General features: G+C 47.2%; 1 protein-coding gene across 2 annotated transcripts in view; it reads right to left on the bottom strand.

The window, feature by feature from the left end:
• LOC144176064 (WD repeat and HMG-box DNA-binding protein 1-like) overlaps positions 1-20,623 on the bottom strand; it is a 387,207-nt gene that overhangs the window by 100,441 nt on the left and 266,143 nt on the right. For both annotated transcript variants that reach the window (XM_077705189.1, XM_077705190.1), the window contains exon 8: positions 11,912-12,017. In XM_077705189.1, coding sequence (XP_077561315.1) covers positions 11,912-12,017 — 106 coding nt within the window. The remainder of the gene's footprint in view (positions 1-11,911; positions 12,018-20,623) is intronic.

Here is a 20,623-nt window from a genome sequence, read left to right as displayed (position 1 = left end):
TTGTCTGCCCAGCCGGCAAGCTTCTTGACACCAAGCTGGACTTGACGTTCGCATATTGACATATTACATGATTTGACAGATATTTGCACGTCGTCTACATACATAAAATAAGAGATTGTTGTTGGCAGTGCCTTTCCAAGAGAGTTCATCTTTACTATGAAGAGAGTGCAACTCAACACGCCACCTTGCGGCACGCCATTTTCTTGGACGTGAACCTTTGGAAGTGCACAACCAACTCTTACTCTGAACGTTCTCTCTGACAAATAACTAACAAGGGTGTTCAACATATTACCTGAAACGCCGAATGACCTGAGGCCACTAAGGATCCCATAACGCCAAGCGGTGTCGTAGGCCTTCTCGAGGTCGAAAAAGACAGTTAAACAGTACTGCTTATGTACGAAGGCATCCTTGATGTATGAGTCAAGTGCAACCAGTTGATCATTCGTAGATCGCCCCACCCTGAAGCCTGCCTGGCAGCTCTCGAGAAGACCGTTGTACTCGAGGAAGTACACGAGCCTGCGATTGATCATCTTCTCGAAGAGCTTGCACAGGCAGCTCGTCAGGGCTATTGGACGGTAACTTGAGGGGGACAACGGGTCCTTTCCCTCCTTCAAGAAAGCCACTACAATGGCCTCCCTCCCAGAGTGTGGAATGTGCCCCGAAAGCCATATTTTATTATATAGATGTAGAAGTGCTTCAAGTGTGTCTGCGTGTAGGTGTTGTATCATTGTGTATGTAATGTTGTCTGGGCCTGGAGATGAGGGTTTACACGTGCTCAGAGCAGCCCTCAGTTCATGTAGTGAAAACAGGGAGTTGTAAGAAGTCTGTGATTTGTTGTTGTCGTGTAGGGACTTCTTTTCACAAGAGCCTTTATGTTTCAGGAAAGTGTTTGTGTAGTGTGCAGAGCTTGACACGTGTTGAAAGTTTTGTGCAAGTGTGTTAGCCTGATCTTCTAGTGTGTCCCCAGTCGTGCTGACCAAGGGCAGGCTATGTGTATGTTGTCCTTTAAGTTTACGCATTCGTGTCCATACCTTGCGTGTGTCTGTGTATGAATTTACGGATGTTATGAAGGAGCGCCAACTATCCCGTTTTGCTTCACGGCGCACGCGCTTTCCCAATGCCTTTGCTCTTTTAAAAGAAATTAAGTTAGCCGACGTGGGGTACCTGCGAAGGACACCCCACGCCTTGTTCTGGGCCTCTCGCGCCCGCCTACAGTCCTCGTACCACCAGGGCCTCCTTGGGTTGCGGGATGCACTGGAGGCCTGGGGCATAGACTTTTCGGCGGCGTCGAGTATGTGTGCCGTGACGAGTTGGGCTGCTTCCTCCACGTGTAGGTGTTTTATGGTCGTGTGGTGTAGTTTAGATGTTTCTGTGAATGTGCTCCAGTTTGCTTTTGATTCATTATACCTGTTATGAAAAGATGGACTGCATGGGCCTTTACCTATGTACGTTAGGGAAGTGGGGAAATGGTAACTACCATATGGGTCTGTGCCCACACCCCACTCAAGACATGGAAAGAGAACTGCGGAACCAATCGCCAAGTCAAGATGCGAGTATGTATTGTGTCCTAAGTTATGGTATGTAGGCTGTTTTTTGTTGAAAAGGCATGCTCCGGAGGATGTAAGAAACGTCTCTATCAGGCGACCGCGGGCATCCGTTCTGGAGGAGCCCCAAAGAGAGTTGTGCGCATTAAGGTCGCCTGTTAGTATGTATGGTTCGGGCAGCTGGTCAACCAGTGCATCGAAATCAGAGCTCAGAAGTGCAAAATCAGGAGGAATGTAAATGGAGCATACCGTTATCAACCTATAAATATTATCGTACGGATTGCTACAGCCTCGAGGACAGTGTTCAGAGTGACAGGGTGGCAGGCTAAGGATTTCCGGGCAATTATGGCCAAACCGCGAGAAGAGTGTGTGCAGCCATTCCTGTCCTTTCTGAAGACCATGTAACTATTCAAGAAATTTGTGTGCTTGGAATTCAAATGTGTTTCCTGAACACACATTACACTTGGCTGATTAGCATGCAGTAGTTCGTATACATCGTCAAGATTTTTAAGAAGGCCTCTACAGTTCCATTGAATTATGTTTTCTCTTCCCATTATTTAGTGTGAGAGCTACTGGAGTGTGTGTGTTTGTTTATGTGTCGTCTTTCGGGGCTGTGACTCTCGCCTTTTTTGGCTTGTCGGGAGGCTTTGGCGTCGGGACGCGTTCCTTGCGCTGCGTTGCAGGCAGGAACGGCCCGACATCCATGTCGTCGTCGGATGTCCGAGGGGTGCCCGACGGACCGGGCCCCCCGGACTTGGCCCCCCCCTCGGGAGCCCTTCGTTTGAGCCTCCACCGCCGAGGGCGTCCAGGGCGCCAGAGGTGGCACGGGCGGTGCGGTGGCGGTGGGAACCGGTGCGGGGCCCGTGGTGTCCATCACCTCGGTACTTTCCAACGCACTGGAGGATGGGGAGACAGAGGCGGGAGCGGCACCGGTCCCGACGGAAGAGGTTGCCACCACAACCGCTGCTGCCTCAGCAAGCGGCGTGGTGATGATATGAACTTTGTTTCCAGACCATGGGTCCTGTCTGGCTGTCCTGAATGGAGGAAGCCCAGAGTGGTTTGCAACTGCATCGCGGTCGTCCAGTTGATCAGCCGGCAATATTCACGCCACTCGACCTTGGCTTTTGCAGCCTTCTCACGCTGGTTCACCCGGACAAACAGACAGTCTCTGTATAGACGGGCTTGTCTTAGTCATTCGGTCCACATAATCCTTAATACCCTTGTGCCATGCCCTACGAATGGCTGTAAGCCACCGAAGAGGGCCAAAGCTTGCGGGGGGAGGAAGTTCTTCCTGATGCAGAAGGCAAGCGTACGTGCCTGACATTGAGCATTGAAAGCCAACAAGACAAGAAGGGGCGGGTCACTCGAACAACACAAGAAAGGGCCCATATAAGTATCAATAAAGTCTAGTAAAGTACGTTGTCACGCTGGTTGGTCGATCATATTTAACAGATGTATAGCGCAAACCAAAAGACGAAGGACAAAGAAAGCACGACGACAAAGCGCTAGCTTGCAACTACTGGTTTATGGAAGAAGCAGTCATTTATAGCAGCGTACATGATAACAGGCAACCTACGCGCCACAAACCAAAAACAAGGAAGAATAAATTTGATACCCCAGCACGCAATCTTATTGCCCCCTTCCCGAGCCACGGGCTTCCAAATAAGCAATCTTTTTTGCCGATAAAGCAATTGATGCTGTACTAATGCATCCGTCTCTGGCTGTAAAAATTTCTAGCGCTTCCAATATTTCTCTGCTTGTTTCGTTCTTGCTTTTGAGAAAAATCTTGCACTTCGAAAACAAAGGCACACATCCACAATCGCGACAGTGCTGCCCAATGTGGCCCTGCTTCTGCCGCACGTTATAGTTCCGCTCCCTCAATCTGCAGTTTATGCATCGACCGGTTTGGCTTACGTATTGCTTGACACAACGAGTAGCAAAGCAGTAGACCACGCCTTCTTCACATGGTACAAGCTGGTTTTTGCGCTTTACCGAGCACCCTTTCGGTTTTGGGGCGACTTGATTATTCTGCTTGCAGAGCCTCGTGAATTCTTTGTCATTCGACTTTTTTTTGGCGCTATACATCTATTAAATATGACTTTTATCAGAACGACTTCTTTGATCCTGTGCCGGTGGCCGCTGTTTTATTGCCCGGGAACTTTAGCGTGTCCATTTGTTTTCGCGTCCACAAACTGGACTTGTGGTGCGTTTTGAAAATGTGTTTTTTTCTTGTTTTTCTTCACCGCTTTCATTGAGGGGGGCTAAAGTGCAAAACCTGACGAAAATGAATGCCCTGTAGCTCACCTTCTACCCATACCGTCATAGCTGCAAAGCCAATGCTAAAGCCAAATGAAAAAGCGCGACTCCCACAGCGCAGACGTATGGTTTTCATAATTTACAATTAAAACAAATTCAATTTCGCAGCAATCCCGTTGCCACACTGCAGAGGCTCCGAATGGCTTGAACGGAAGGGGGTTAAACAAACTTTATGATGATGATCATATTGTTAAAAGAAACCTTATGATTGATTCTAATTTTTCTGCTACTCAGATCTCACGTGGGCCGATCTGGTATTTCACATTTGCATTTTGCTATACTGGATTGTTATTTTACCGAGGTCCGCCCAAGAGGCCGCTACTGCTTCAGCGACATCTATGAGGCAGCAAAATAACTTGCCATCGCTGTGGACGCCACCACTTGGAACGGATTCCTCACCGTAGCCGCCTGACGCCGCTTCACGCTAGGCTGCATATGATTTGCGTGCCTCAAAATTCTCCAAAGTGTGTGCCAGCTCACAGAAATGCACATCATCTGGACTCCGCCACCCTTGATTTCGCTGTTGGCAGGTGGGATAGTTACGCCATCAATTTGCTTTCATTACTTGTAGGTTCGCTCCTGACTGCACTGCCATGTCGGCGTGTGGAATATGCTCTAAATTGGTACCCGCTCCCGGGAACTTTTTGACACGTTGTAAATGGGGCGAAAGCTTTTAGCTTGTAAAGGGGTGCTTGTTTGTTTCCGAGTCGTCGTTCTCGAAAATGAGCACCGTCAAACGGGAAATGTGGTGCTGCCAGCCATGTAGATCGGATTGGGGGGCTGGTGTAGACGCGGACACCATTACCGGTGACCACTGTTTTGCAAAGCAGTTCTCGGCTGTGAATGAGAGGCTTGATAGCCTCGCGACCACTGTAGAACGGCTAGCAACAAAAGTGGAAGATTTGTTGTCGCTCAAGACTACAGTTGTAGAAATACAGGAAGCGACCAACCATCTGTCCATGAAGTATGACACTATAGTTGCTACGTTGAATACTAACAAGGCAGACATCGCCGTACTCAATGCACAGGCACAGTCAGTGGCTACTACAGTGGACGACCTAGCAGAATCTTTGGATCGGCTAACCGCCGAACGTAATCAGTTGGAACAGTACACCGTCGATGCAATTTCGAAACTCAAGGGCTCGCTTCCCAGTCAAAAGAAAACTTGTCTTCTATTGCGTGCGAGCTAGCTCTGAAACTTTACCTGAATGACTTCAGTGCAACTGATATCGCAGCTGGTCACCGTTTGCCTAGTGGCCCTAGCAAAATTCCGCCCATCCTTGTTCAAGCGCACAAAGTTAGCACAAAAGAACAGTGGATCTGCGCGCGCACAAAAGCTTCCTCAGCTGGAGGAAGAGGATACGTTCCCTCGCCTTTACATGAACGAGAACCAGACTCACGCTAATAAAGAGCGGTACCGCTTGGCTCGGCTTAAAGGTAAAGAACAATTACACCATCTTCCCACGCGGGAACCCTGAGGGGTTCCAAAGCCATGGAGTAGTACCGTGTTAATTGGTTGTTAGATTAAAGACACGTGTAGTAGCGTAATAAATGTCTTCTTTATACATCGAGTTGTGGGGAACGTTTTGCGCCTTTTTGTTTTCGAAGCGAGGAATCCGCTGTTCGACGCTGGCGTTTCAAAGCGTTGTCACGTTGCCGAACGCCATCTGGATGAGCTACATACTACTGGCATTTCAAAGCGGCTTCTCGTTCTCGAAGCAAGGAATTCGCTGCCCGACGCTGACGTTTACGTTCGGCGTCGCGAGCTCTCCTCTGTGCAGCCTTGTCTTCGGAGGCACGAGACGAGCCGAGCGGCGAGGAGGAGAGCGGCGTTATCACAGCTGGTTAGGGCTCCTAGAGCGACAGTGTTGCCGGTGTTTCCAGAGCTGGCACGAGACGAGCCTAGCGGCGAGGACAAGAGCGGCGTTACCACCGCTGGCGTGTAGACGGGGACGAGGAGGACAGGTGCGGACGCCGGACGACAGAGGGTCGGCTAAGAGATGCTTTGCATCTAAAAGATTTCACGTTTGTATGAACTAGGACTAGGTGCTCGCCAGGAAAGAGGAAGGTCCCCCCATCGTTCATATCGATTCGAAAGCGGACCTTGACTTCATCGTATACAAATGAACAAAAACAACTTCCTTGTTTCTAAATCCTTTTTCTGCAGTCAAAGTGTGATGGTAGTTCGGTTCAACTTTAGGTATGATGGTAGTTCGGTTCAACTTTGCCACTTCAAAACTCGAAGCATTAGAAAATACTGGGACCAGTTCTTGGTTTAACTTCATCGTATAGGACGTTTTATGATGTTTTTGTGTTAACCGAGATAAGTATTCCTTCAGACACCCTTTGCAGTTACACACTTCCTGGTTATCAAATTTATTCTTACGCCCCATTGGAAAAGCGGGAGGCATAGCTGTCTTCGTCAAAAATGCGTAGTTGGTTTCGGATATAACCTTTTGCTTCACTCAAGCTGAAGTGGTTGCAGTGCGGTTATGTCCCCCTTATTATCCCTTGTGTTGATAGCGGTGTACCGCCCATTTTGCTGTAATGGGCGCATATTTCTGCAAGAACCTAGTGTGGCCATTTCGTGCCTGTTGTCTGGTGACAACATATGTATAGCAGGTGATATAAACTGCCACTTGTCACAAACTGGGGAATATTTAGATATGTTGTCCAAATGGGGTCTAGACAGTGATTTTCCAAAGCTACACGTGAAGAATTTTGGCCCAGTAAGCTCGTGACTTCTTAGACCACATCAACGTACGTGTTCACGACTTTCAAACCCTCTCTGCTGTAATTTGAACTACACTTGCGGACCATCATTTTGTTGCATGCACTTTCTCACCGAAGTGTTCACATGCGCGCAGAGTCACGAGCAAAACAACAATTTCACTCATTGATCTGAAGGCACTTGATATGGAAATCGCGCAGCACGACTGGCACAAATTTATATGTAAAAGATCTCCCAGTAACATGTACGAAAAGTTCGTAACCCTGCTCAGAAAACTTCCACAAGAATAGTTAAGGTCAGGCAAACGAACTCTAATGAAGAATGGGTGACAAATAAATCCTTGTCGCAATTAAAAAAAAGGCATGCTTTGGGCTCGAGCAAAACATGCCCCACGAAATGCAATTCTCAGGGCAATCTCTAAACAAAGTCGAAATGAGGCAAATTCGATGATACGTATAGCTAAACGCCACCGCATGCGGAGTAAGTTTGAAGGTGCGCGCTGCGATTCCAGGAAAACGTGGTCCTTAATTAACGGCATGAGAGGTTCTAATGTACAATATAGCAAGGACGAATACTTTTTTCCCATTTTTATGGTAATGGACCGAATATTGCCAATGGCTTCAACGATTTTTTTTGCTGGTCACGGGTGTTGCCCGAGCAACCTCCGCCATTTGTACGTCGCCGAATAGCGTTGCTGATATGGCTACCTGCCCTAGTCAGTGAAGGTGACCTTAAGTTAATTTTATTTATGCTAAACGCCAACAAGTCACCTGGAATTGATGGTATTTCGATAAGTGTGCTGCGCAGAAATTTTGACCACATTAAAGCTGTTCTTCTTTCCCTTTTAAGCCACATCTTTCAGATAGGCATCATTCCTATACAGTTGAAGAGGGCAATAGTTTTAAAGCAAAGCTTTTTACTTCTACCCCCCCCCCCCCCCCAAGGGTTCTTTTGCGACCGTTGGTGTCAACGGAAAACTCCCGCGAACAAATAAAAGAAGTTACTGGCACAGCGAGGATTCGAACCTGAACTAATACAGTAACGGAGAGTGAGCCCGTTGTCTTACCGATTGATCTACGAGTCCACGTGGAAACGGAGAAGACAGGCGGTGCACTCACTAAGCACATCTGCGGGTTTACCCCCTGCGTTCTGGCTGAAGGCCACGTGATAGCGTCTGGCGACCTCTCGCGCCGCTCCGCGCTCCGCCTACGGCACGTGTAGCAGCCATGTGCGCACCTTGAGCATGCGGTAGGAGTTACAAAAATTAAATGAAGCTCACACTAATGCATGCAATCTCACTTCGATACGCCAATATGCTAAAGCCTGTGGGCTCCAGTGTTCATCTAAAAAATCAGAGTTCCTTGTCGTCCGCCCTCACGCCAAACGACGCATTAAGAAAGACACTCAAATACTCTTTGATGGCCAGGCCACCACTCCAAAGCCCCATCATCAAGATCCTGGGCCTACATCTCCAGTACATCACCAACAGTGACGATCCTTGCAGCGCCTCAAACAGAGCATCAATCAAATCATACACAATATCAGGCCTGTTTCCACCAAGAAGCGAGGCCTCAGGCAAGCCAATACGCTTCAATAAGTCAAGCTTTCGTCCTCTAGAGTATCACTTACGTCCACACCCTGTCTTCTTCTCGGCAAGGAGGACATACAGATGCTTGATATAATGATTAGGAAGGCGGTTATGTGGGCCATTGGTCTGCCCCTGAGTTGGTCCACAGAGAGGCTGCTTCGCACAGGCTCCGCAATATGGTGGAAGAGCTGATAGAAGGCCATCTTTCTAACCAGAAGCCCCGGCTGAGCAGAACTGCAGTTGGTCGCCGCATCCTTCACCAGATTGGCTGGGTGGCAGAGAATGTCACTTCCAGACTCTTGGCGACAAGAACTAAGATGCTCCCTCCTTTACCTAGAAATATGAACCTCTCATACCGCGAGGGTCACCGAAAAGCACTGGCTCAAGGGATCAGCACCACCCTCGGAGTGGGTCATGCAGTTGTCTACACAGACGCCTCCGAACATCGAGGACAGCAGTAGGACATCATCCTGGCTACCACCAGAACCAACCACTTTGCGTGTGTCTCACTCAAGATTCAAGACATGAAGGCAAAAGAAGAGGCAGCCATCACCTTGGCTCTCGCTCAACCATGGGTTCGGAAGATAGTCACGGATTCCTAACAAGCCTAGCAGAATTACCAGTCAGGGCGGGTCTCCCAAGCTGCACTGCGTGTGCTGAAAAAACACTGCCCAACCGGTTCCATTCAGCTCATCTAGACGCCTGCTCACGCTTTCATGGAGGGCAGACAATACGCCCACCAACAGACCTACACTTTACCCCTCCCCCTGCTATGGAGCTTCATGAAAACAGTGACCCGCTTGTCACGTTCAGGGATATAACCCAACAATATCGCCTTCAGCGACAGATCCTACCCTCACCGCACCCTGAACTTTCCACGGAACTACCCTACGGCTCATACCAACGGACGCGTCTTCACTCAATGCACCCGAATGGCTCCGACACTGAATATAAATTTTGCTCAGAACTAGAAACACTCCGTCCGAAATTTCGGGTGTGCGACTTTAGCTCTCAGCACCTTCCTCTCTTCCCGTCAACTACCCAACAAGAGAAAAGGGAGATGCTGCTGTACAGCCCCTCTCTGCCTGCCCAGCTTCTGCTGGTGGACAGAGCACAGGCGGTGCGGAATGCATGCGGGCTCCAGGGAAGAACAAACTACCCCCTCGGCCGCACTCTGGGCCGTTGAGAAGTCGAATCGAAGTATTTCCTTCTCCTTCCACTTCTCAATCTCAGATTTACATCTCAGATTTTCATCTCAGAGACGGAAAAGTGAAATCGTCTAACACCGGATTTGAGCGTCCTTAATGTTATAGAAAAAGCGTTTCCACTAACGTGCTTTCCCAACACAACTCGACCAAACACCGTTCATGAATCACACATCGATTTAACCTTAGCAAAGTAAATCTCTTTGAAGTATTAAAGGGTGTGGTTAAGAGAATTTCACTTGTCCCTAGTTTCACTATTTGTAGAGCCACGTGAGGGAATTTAAGTGATGTCGCATGGGTAATCGTTGTGGGTGCCGCTTACAGCTTTGCTTTCCAAGCACATTCGCAGGGTGGATTGGCGCACATTTTTGTCCTTTGTTTAAATCAATTTCTAGAAATAAAATAAAACTATAGACCTATCTCTGCTGTCTCTTGTATAGTTAAGATATTGGAGAAACACGTTTTAAATGTTATGACTAGTAGTTTTTTTCGACTAATGATCTTTCTCCCCATCTCAGTATGGGTTTATTGGAAGCCGAGGTACTCAAACTTTCCTTTAGGATTTTTCTGATTTACTAAACTATACTTTTGATTGTAATCAGATTGCATGTGGAATATTGTTTGATGCCAGCAAAGCTTTCGATACCGTGTGTCATAACCTCCTGCTCACCAAACGACAAAGACTAGGTTCTCGGGGCAACTTTCTACCTGTACTTGAAAACGTCTTACTTCACAGAACTCAGGTTGTTTGCATTGGTAAATTTTCAAATAATGTTTCTTTCATTAAGTCAGCTTATCACATGGGTGTATACTGAGTTCACTGCTGTTTAACTTGTATGTTAACGACCTCACCTCTGCTGCATCGTCTTCAATATTTCAATACGCCGATGATACCGTTCTTGTTTCTTATGCTTCTCATTATTCTAAAGCCATAAAGTCGCTTCAGGTTGTCACAATGGAAACTATGAATTGGTTTACGGGAAATTCCATTGATGTTAATACCAAAAAACACAGCTAATTTGCTTTTATTATCCGTTGAAAAAAGTTGACGTAACGCAATCTTTATTTCTACACTCAAATGGCCTGCCTTTCTTGTTCTTTTAGTCCTGTAAATTATGTGTCCACAGTGAAGTATTAAGGTATGTATTTCGACAGCGACCTTTCTTGGAATTCCGATCTAGCTTATGTGTAAAAAGTCGTGCTGTACCATCTTTGTTGAATAAATTAAGAACATTTATTCCGTTTTTGCTGCCAAAAGTCATTGTACATTCCCTTTGTTATAGTGTGGTTAGGTACGGTATTACAGTATATGGTCACTGTGCTTTACGTAGGATGGAGCGAGTCAATTCAATTTTGTGTTTTTTTGCTGCGTACCTTTGCATATGACTTGTGTATTGAGAAAGATGACAGTATATTCAAAGCCTTGATCTTGCCCGATTTTACCTCGCTCCTAAACAAAACTGTTATCTTAAAACACTATTGGATTAGTACATTCAAAACGTTTTATACTCCTGCTCTGTCCCTGAGACCGAAGCAACGTTAAGCGATTTCTCGTTGTTCCATAAAGTACGGGAAAAGAACGCGCCATTTTTATGCGGCAGCTATATTTAACACTTTCGTGTCTGACCTTTTTGCGCATGGTTCGAAATATAAACTAGAAAAGGCTTTAAGGCGCATGCGTTAAACCTTTCCATAGATTTTTTGAATAAAGCATGGTTACCTGTTCTTGGTTGGTATCTGTGTTGTAATGTTTTTTTTTTTACAATAACGCTTGTCCCTTGCCAGGCTCTGCCAGACAAGCTCGTTGCGGCTTAGGTAGGCCTGATTATGTACATGACTTCTGTTTGAGTATTATAGATTAATATTATTAATATTATTTTCGTGTTCGATGAAAAAAGGGACAGGCTTGGGAGAGCGCAGGGGCTGCCTGTCTTCGCCTACTTGAGAAACAGCCTGGTGGGTATGAATGCGGCAAGCGGCGTGTGCTGCCTCATTTCTTTCAGAGAACTCGTGCCCATGGGTCCACATTATGTGCACTTCCTTGAGGTAGTGCCCACTTTGCAGTATTTTGAGGTCCGAATGTGGTATGCGACCTTGCAGGAAGTTGTGGCAGGCGGTTTGGGAAGGAAAGTATTTACTCCTCCTTAACGAACTGCAAATGTTTACGGTTACTAAAGTGTCAGTTTATGCGATATGAAGAAAAGAAGCAAGGCAAATGTGGAATCGGATGATAATTAGACTTGGCAGACGGAACATGTGTTCTGGAAAATTGATTCAGCTGTGTTAAGCCTTTGGGACTTGAACCACTTCACTTGGACTTTTAATTTTTGTTCTCACCATTTGTCTTCACCATTTCTAGCTTCCAGCCAAATTTCCAAGTGGGATTGCAGTGTCAATAAATAAACAAAACGCGCAACTTCCTAGAAGCAACATCTAGCAAACCCAGCGTCTAGGCAAAGATTTCCACCATCCGACAACCCGTTGATCACGCACTAAGCAGAGTCAAAAATAGATTAATTCACTGTACCTCGACTTCGGCATGTCCGTTGTCCTCGACGGCGTTACGGAAGGGAAGAGAGAACTTCACCCTGTCCATTATTTTCGGTGGCGGCCACCGACGGCTCCGCAGGAACCTGCACCAGAGGTACCCTCGAGTCTCAGCTGGGGTGCTGGCAGTTCAGCGCTGGGAGTTGAGCGAAAACACTGCACTCGACAAGGTACGCGGGGTATGCGTTACGAAATAGGAAATCTGCTCTAGGGTTACGAAGGACATACTCACTAACCTTTTCCCGCACGGGACACCTTGAGTAATCTTTGTAACAGTATTGGCGACCCCGCGGATACCCACCCCCATACATAAGTTGTGACCAACCGTGAAAGAGTGTTTTAAGGTGAAGGGTAGAAACCTCAAACGGTGGACGTCGGAGCCCAGGTCAAGCTCCGGCGAATGGGCTCCCTGTCTCAGTGTGAGGCTGACGAAGAAAGTACCCCCGCCCCCTGCTTATTTTACATGCCATATGGTAAATCGTAAGCTCCCCACCAAACACGATCGGCCCCTGAAAATGGGCCGCACCGAAGGTTCATTTCCGCCACTCCCCCAGTTTTCCAAAGCCTGATAGCTAGCCCCGTTTTTGGTGTTGGAATCCACTGAACAAAAAAAGCCTCTTGCATCACAGTCCGTATTCCTGATATCAAAATTTCTAGAGGGCATGGCATCACTGCTGACAAATATAAGCCAAAAAACAAAGAACTGAAGAAATCTTGGTTGAAGTACACAACCCACAGCACACCAAGATCCTCCTTGAACAAACACGCATAGCCAATCTTGAAATCAGGGTGACACCCCACCGGAGCCTGAACAGTACTCAACCTGTCATTTCCGAACTAGACGTCATGCATGGTTGCGCTGGAGGGCCTGAGGGCCTGAGAAACCAGGGTGTGACAGCTGTGATGCGCATAACTATAAAAAGGGTTGACAAAGTAGTCTCGACAAAGCCCATTATCCTTACTTTTGACCGGTACGCAGTCCCAGAGCACATAAATCCAGGTTTTGTACTTTTTAATGTCCGGCCCCACATTCCAAACCCGCGCCGTTGCTTTAAGTGCCAGCAATTCGGCCACGGAACCAACTCATGCCATGGCCGTCTGACCTGCGCAAAGTGTGCCCAGCATGATCACCCATCTGACAATTGTCCATCACAAGCCCTCAACTGCGCCCACTGCCACTGCCGCCTACTCTCGAAAATGCGAGAAGTTTAAGCAGGAGAAGGAGATCATAAATCTGAAGGCAACTGAAAACATCACCTTCCTAGAGGCGCGAAATAAGTTCGCCCCTTTCCCCCTGGGCAGGTACGCCGACGCAGCTCGCCAGGGGGCGAAGCGGCATCTGGTTTCGGCGGGGGACCCAGTACCGCGAGTCGAACTTGGTCCCACCCCTGCCACCCAGGGCCCCACCCGCCTATGCGCCGCTCGCTCAGCAGGCAGTGAATGTGGTGGCAACTACGTCGGTTTGGGATGCCTCTGCATCCAATCGTTCCTCTGGACCGGTCCAAAGCACACGCGAGGGCACGGAGAAGGTCGAGGGGGAGGCACCGGCGGCAGTTACTACCCCCGCCGCACCGCCCGTGCCACCCGGGGACCTCCTGACGCCATCCGCGGTCGCCGCTCGAACGAAGGCCACCGGAAAGGGTGCCAAGTCCAAGGGGTCCGATCCGCCGGGTGCCCCTTCCAGATCTGATGATGACATGGATGTGGTATTTTTTCTGTCTGCTTCGCAGCGGAAGGAGCGGGTCCCGACATCTGAACCCCCCGAGAAGTTAAAAAAAGCGTCCCAAGAGTGCAAGCCCCAAAAGACCTTAGGTAAATAGTCACACTCCAGTAGCTATAACACATCATAATGGTAAGAGAAAATATTGTTCAATGGAACTGCAGAGGCCTTCTTAAAAATCTTGACAATGTATACGAGGTCCTGCATGCTAATCAACCAAGTTTAATGTGTGTGCAGGAAACACATTTGAATTCCAAACACAAAATTCTTGAATAGCTACCTGGTATACAGAAAAGACAGAGACGGCTGCACACACTCTGCTCTCGGTGTGGTCATAATCCCCTGGAAATCCTTAACGTGCCACCCTGTCACTTTGAACACTGTCCTTGAGGCTGTACCAATTCGAACAATAATATTTGATAGGTTGATAACGGTATGCTCCATATACATTCCTCCTGATCTTGCACTTTCCAGCTCTGACGTCGAGGCGCTATTTGACCAGCTGCCCGAACCATACATCCTGAAAGGCGACCTTAATGCAAACAATACTCTTTGGCGCTCTTCTCGCACGGATGCCTGAAGTCGGCGATGATAGAGAAGTTTTTAACATCCTCTGGAGCACACATTTTCTACGATTAACAGCCTACATACCATAACATAGGACACAACACACTCATTTCTTGACTTGGCTGTTAGCTCCACAGTTCTGGCATAAAGTTGGGCTAGTTGGTTATCTGACTGCATTTTACTAGCGAAAAATAGACGCGAACGAAGAAGAACGAAGAAGGATCTGGACGTGACCAGATCCTTGACCAGAACCAGAAGGACCTGGACGAAGAAGGATCTGGACGTGACCAAACTAGTCGCGAGATTAACGAGGCATTTCAGATCTACAGGGAAGGAGTTAATTGTGTCAGCACCCCTTCAATCACTCTTACAGATAAGGAGATATGCTACCTACGGGGGCGCATGTGTGACACATAGACTGGCGTGTGTGGGGATGTGTAGAGGCAGGTCGTGGTGATATGTTATCTTTCTTTGTTTCACGGACGCTAAGTAAAATTTCAGTTGTAGTCTAGCGAGCGTCCTGAGTACTTCTTCGTCCGCGTCTATTTTTCGCTAGTAAAATGCAGTCCACAGTTCTCTTTCCTTGTCTGGAGTGGGGCGTGGGCACTGACCCATACGGAAGTGGCCACTTCCCCACCTCACTAACATATATAGGTATAGGCCCAAGCAGTCTATCTGCCCAGAAAAGGTTCAATAAAGCAAGAGCTAACTGGAATACATTTAGAGAGACATCCAAAGTACACCGCACATCCTTAGGACACCTACACGTTGAAGACGCTACCTGACGAAATCATTTAGTGCTGTTAGAGGAATGATTCCTTGTTGCGATTATCATCTTTCATTTTTTTCAAGAGTATAAGAGGTGACTATATTGTGAAGTAATTACTATCCTCATCATACGCGTCAAGCGTATTCTTATCTTGTGCACAGTTCTGTTATGATAGAAATATTTTTTGGGTTTTTATTTTGTGTTTCATCTTGTACCCTCGCCGGGGGGCTCGCCGGGGGGCGGAGCGGCATTTGGTTTCGGCGGGGACCCAGTACCGAGAGTCGGACTTGGTCCCGCCCTCGCCCCCCCTCCCCCCCCCCCTGGGTTGCCTCTTGCAGCCCAACCCGCCTCCGCACCGCTCGCTGAGCCAGCAGCGGCTGTGGTGGCATCCACGTCCGGTGGGGATGCTGCTGCACCCACCGTTTCCCCCTCTCCACCGGCCCGAAGCACACGCGAGGGCCCGGACGAGATGAAAACGGAGGCAGTCGCAGCGACCCCCTCCCTCGCCTCACTGTCTGTGTCAACTGTGGTGCTCCCCACGCCTTCGGCACTGCCAGCGCAGGCAAGGAACACCCGAAAGGGTACCACGTCAAGGGGGCCCAGTCCGCTGGGCACCCCCTTGCCTTCAGATGATGACATGGACGTCGAGCCCTTCCGGCTTTCATCGCAACAAAAGGAACGGGCTGCGACGTCCAGGTCAGTAGAGAAGGCCAGAAAACCCATTCCAAGAGTCCAAGCACCGAAAGACCCTACATAAATAGTCACACACCAGTAGCTCTGAACACATAATAATGGGAAGAGAAAACATAGTACAATGGAACTGCAGAGGCCTTCTGAATAATTTTGATGACGTGCATGAGATTCTGCATGCCAATCAGCCAAGTGTAATGTGTGTTCAGGAAACACACCTGAATTCCAAGAACACAAATTTCTTGAATAGTTACTTGGTATACAGAAAGGACAGGGTTGGCTGCACACAATATTCTGGCGGTGTGGCCATATTCGCCCGCAAATCCTTAGCATGCCACCCTGCCACCTTGAACACCATCCTTCAGGCTGTAGCCATCCGCACAATAATATTTAATAGGTTCATAACGGTATGCTCCATCTACATCCCTCCTGATCTTGCACTACTGAGCTCTGACTTTGAGGCGCTGGTCGACCAGCTTCCTGAACCATACATCTTAACAGGCGACTTCAATGCACACCATTCTCTTTGGGGCTGTTCTCGCACGGATGCCCGAGGTCGCCTGATAGAGAGGTTTTTAACATCCTCTGGAGCATGCCTTTTCAACAAGAAACACCCTACATACCATAACATAGGACTCAATACATACTCAAATCTTGACTTGGCTATTGTTGTTGTTGTTGTTGTGTTGTGTGTTATGGCACATAACCAACTAAGGCGATCATGCGCCAAACAAAAGGTTTCATGTTTTTTGTGGACAATAACCGATTGCTTTATCTCGTTATAGCTTGTTTAGAAGTGTAGCTTCTTTTAAAAAATTCCCTCGCACTTCCCCGAGGGGGAGAGTGTGTAAGTGCGAATGCACGGTTGTTGATTGCGCGATTACGGTGGATATCGTGATCTTGGAGTGGAGAGGAGGCGCCCAACACCCGCAGTCACTGAGCGGAGAGAGGAGGAGGAGAGTAGCGCCCGCCGTTACGGCGAGGGCTACATGAGCGCCCTCACGCGTCGGAATGCGGAGCGCCCGCTACGCGAGCGAGAGCTCTCCCGCCTGAAGTGGAGAGGAGGCGCCCAACACCCGCAGTCACTGAGCAGAGAGATGAGGAGGAGAGTAGCGCGCGCCCATCTCCCCCCGTTGCTAGGGAAGACGAGGAGAAGACGAGGAGCGCGCGCACCCGCAGCTGTTGCTATGCGGACGATGGCGGCGGACGATTCAGGCTCGCTTAAGAAGTGCAATCGCACTTAAAAACTAAAGACAGAGGGAAGTTTGACAACAGCAATCTCTCCTAGAAGTAGGCTGGGGTGAAATGGAATTTGCTCGCTGTAGAACAGCCTAAAATGTTTTTTCCTCAAGGCCTCAAATTTTGTACATGAGAGTAAGATGTGATTTAGTGTAAGTTCCTGGTCACAATCTTCACATCTCGGTTTGTCTTGTTTCATAAGAAGAAAGTTATGTGTAAGATGTGTGTGGCCAATGCGGAGACGCATAAAATCACTTCTTTGAGGCGTTCTTCATGTCTGCTTGATTCCCACTCTTCTATCGTCGGTTTAACTAGGTGGAGTTTATTGTCAATTTCCTTATCCCATAAGGACTGCCAAGTTTCTCTGAGTTTGCTCTGTATAAATTTCATGCAGTCGCTGTGAGGAATCTGTACTGTCTCTATTGTTCCGTTACCCGCCTGTGCGGCACATACGTCGGCTCTCTCATTTCCTTTGATTCCCACATGGCCAAGGACCCACAACAACTTAATTTCCTGTCCTTGTGTTGTGCTTGTTACCAAATTGTGTATTATTTCTCCTAGTAGAGGTTGAGCTGCATTGTTGTAATCAACTGCTGTGACTGCACTGAGAGAGTCTGTATATATAATACTGCATTTAATTTTATTCTTCATTATCCTTTCTACCGCCAAAGCAATGGCATAACATTCAGCTGTGTAAACTGAAGCGCACTGGGGTAGCCTGATCACCTTTTCCCATTTCCCTTGGACTACTGCACTCCCGACATAGCATGATGTTTTGGAACCGTCTGTGTAAAATGAGGTGTAGTCTTTGTATTTTTCGTTTAGTGCCAAAAATTCCTGTAAAATATGTTCTTGGGGTGTCTGCTTTTTTTGAAGGCGTGTTAGTGTGAAGTCAATGTTTTAGGAAAACTATGCCAAGGGGGTAGTTGGTTCTGTCTATGGGCAATTTGAGGTAATGTATGCAGCGTAGTGAATTCTTGGCATCTCTCTTCAAACCGAAGAAGCAATGGTCTGATAGCTTGGGGTTTATTATTGAACAGTCTTCCAGATGGGCATTTTGTAACTATGGGGTAACACAGATGTTGCGGCAGTGAACGGCAGTGGCGTACATTTAGGCGGTGAACGGGCAGTGAACTGTGCGTACATACATTCCTGAAAAAAAAACATATCTTGCTTCTGATCCATGTTCCTCGCGTTGTGTGATAAATGCACTTTAGTTCAATCTCGAGGCCGAGCTCGAGAAATTGCTGTATTGTTTGCACGGAAGTACTGTGATGTTGTTTTGATGTTTTCTCATCCAAACGTGTACAAATGTATCTATGTATTACCCACTCTGCTATAACCACTTTCATTGGGGTTAGCAGTATTACTAAATAAATAAAATAAATAAATAAACGGGTCTTTAGTATGTATGAGCATGTGAGCATTGTTCTTCTATCTGTGAGTGGTGATTCATTTGTTTCGACGTAGAGGCTGTTTATGGGGGATGTCCTATACGCCCCAGACGAGAGACGTAAACCTAAATTGTGAACGGGATCCAATCGTTTCAAGTAGGACTGTCTCGCGGAGCCATACACAATGGTACCATAGTCTAAGCAGGAGCGAACAACGGAGCGATAAACTTGTAGAAGGCATGATCTGTCGGAACCCCAGTGTTTCCGTGACAGAACCTTAAGTATATTTAGAGCTCGCGAAGCTTTCTTTTTAAGCATATTGATGTGGGGCAGGAAAGTGAGTTTTTTGTCGAACATTAGGCCTAGAAATTTGTGTTCGTTTTGTATAGGTAAGTCGGTTTCCTTGAGGTGTAGGGTCGGATTGGTCTGTAAGCCTCGTTTGAGAGAGAAGAGAATAGCCACTGTTTTGTGTGCTGAAAACTGGAAACCATTTCTGTCTGCCCATGCTGTCATTTTGTTTATAGTCAACTGTACTTGTCTCTCGCATGTTGCTACATTGGAAGATGTACAAGCTATTTGAAGATCATCGACATAGACCGAGTACATAATCGACTTTGGAATTATTTTGCATATGGAGTTCATTGTTACAACGAACAGTGTTGTGATGAGAATACACCCTTGAGGGACCCCGTTCTCCTGTACAAATGTTCTCGAGAGGGTTGAGCCCAGGCGTACTTGAAATGTACGGTTTGCCATGAAGTCATTCAGGCAATTCAACATTCTTCCACGGATGCCTAACTCTACTAAATCCCGCATTATTCCAAACCTCCACGTAGTGTCATAGCCTTCTCCAGATCAAAAAAGACAGCAAGACAGTGTTGTTTGTGTATGAATGCTTCTCGTACGGTATTTTCGAGGCGGACAAGATGATCAGTTGTTGAGCACGCCTTTTTAAACCCGCACTGGTGAATGTCAAGAAGTTCATTTCATTGTAGTACACAACTCAGCCTGGTATTCACGACAAGTTCAAAGTTTTGGCTAGACAGCTCGCAAGGGCTATTGGTCTATAACTACTTGGGGAGGTTGGTGGCTTTCCGGGTTTGAGTAAAGCTACAATGAATGCTTTTTTCCAGACTACCGGCATCCTTCCCGATACCCAAACTTTATTAAAAAACTTCAGAAGTACTTCTACAGAACGACCCGAAAGATGTGCGAGCATTTCGTAATGTATATCATCTGGGCCGGGTGCAGTCTGCTTACCGGCCGATAGAGCTCTCTTCAATTCTTGGAGCGTTATTAAACTATTATAAGGTTCATTTATACCACCGTGTCTTGGAAGTTTTTGTTTCTCTACAGTGTGTTTGTATTTTAAAAAAGCTTCTGCGTAATGCTCAGAACTGGAGACGCTGGAGAAATGTTCACCCAGTATATCCGCCTGCTCTTCTAGGCTACTTTGTACACCAGGTGCTGTTAGAAGAGGAACTGTAAAAGGGGAGTACGTGCCGTTGAGTTTCCGAACTTGCTCCCACATTTTTTTTATGTGATTGAGCTGTTTATAGACGAGACGTAATTCTTCCATGAATCTTTCTCGGCATTCCGCCGAATGTATCGGGCTTTAGCTCGTTTCCTTTTAAACTCTAATAAATTTTCTTGCGTTGGATACCTTCCCAAGACTCCCCATGCTTTGTTTTGCTGCTTTTTGGCTTCCTTACACTCTTGTGTTCACCATACTTTGTTGTTTTGTCTCACCATTCCCGAGGACTGTAGAATAGCTAAGCGTGCAGCCTTAAGAATGCAAGATGTAAACCTTTCATTCAATTCGTCGATGCTCAGTGTGTCCGAAAAAACTTGGTCTAAAGTGGCTTCGGAAGTAAAAAGACCCCAGTCGGCAAACTGAAATTTCCACCTGCGTGGTTTCGGCGGGATAATGGTTGGTGATGATGATGTTTGATGATGTTACGCTAATGATTACAGGTAGGTGATCGCTCCCGTATGGGTTGTCAATGACATCCCACGTAATATCGCTAAAAACACTCGGTGAACTAAAGGATAAATCTATGCAGCTCATTTTCCCTGAGCTTGGAGAGCAGTATGTAGGTTTGCCGGTGTTTAAAAGACAAACATTATTGGATAGAATAAAATCCTCTAAAATCTGCCCCCTTGCGTCAGTTTTTTCGCTCCCCCAAAAAGAAGAGTGGGCATTAAAATCGCCAACTATTAAAAAAGGCTCCGGTAATTGGTTTACCAAGTCTTCAAAATCTTGCAGTGTTACTGTGAGGTGTGGTTCCATGTACACACAGCACACTGTTATTG

The sequence above is a fragment of the Haemaphysalis longicornis genome, unplaced genomic scaffold (assembly GCF_048455015.1).
Source record: "Haemaphysalis longicornis isolate Haplotype H1 unplaced genomic scaffold, Haemaphysalis longicornis Haplotype H1 scaffold_3, whole genome shotgun sequence".
NCBI classification, from domain to species: Eukaryota; Metazoa; Arthropoda; class Arachnida; order Ixodida; family Ixodidae; genus Haemaphysalis; species Haemaphysalis longicornis.
The sequence above is the reverse complement of the archived record's forward strand: the minus strand, read 5'-3'. Positions and strand labels throughout refer to the sequence as shown.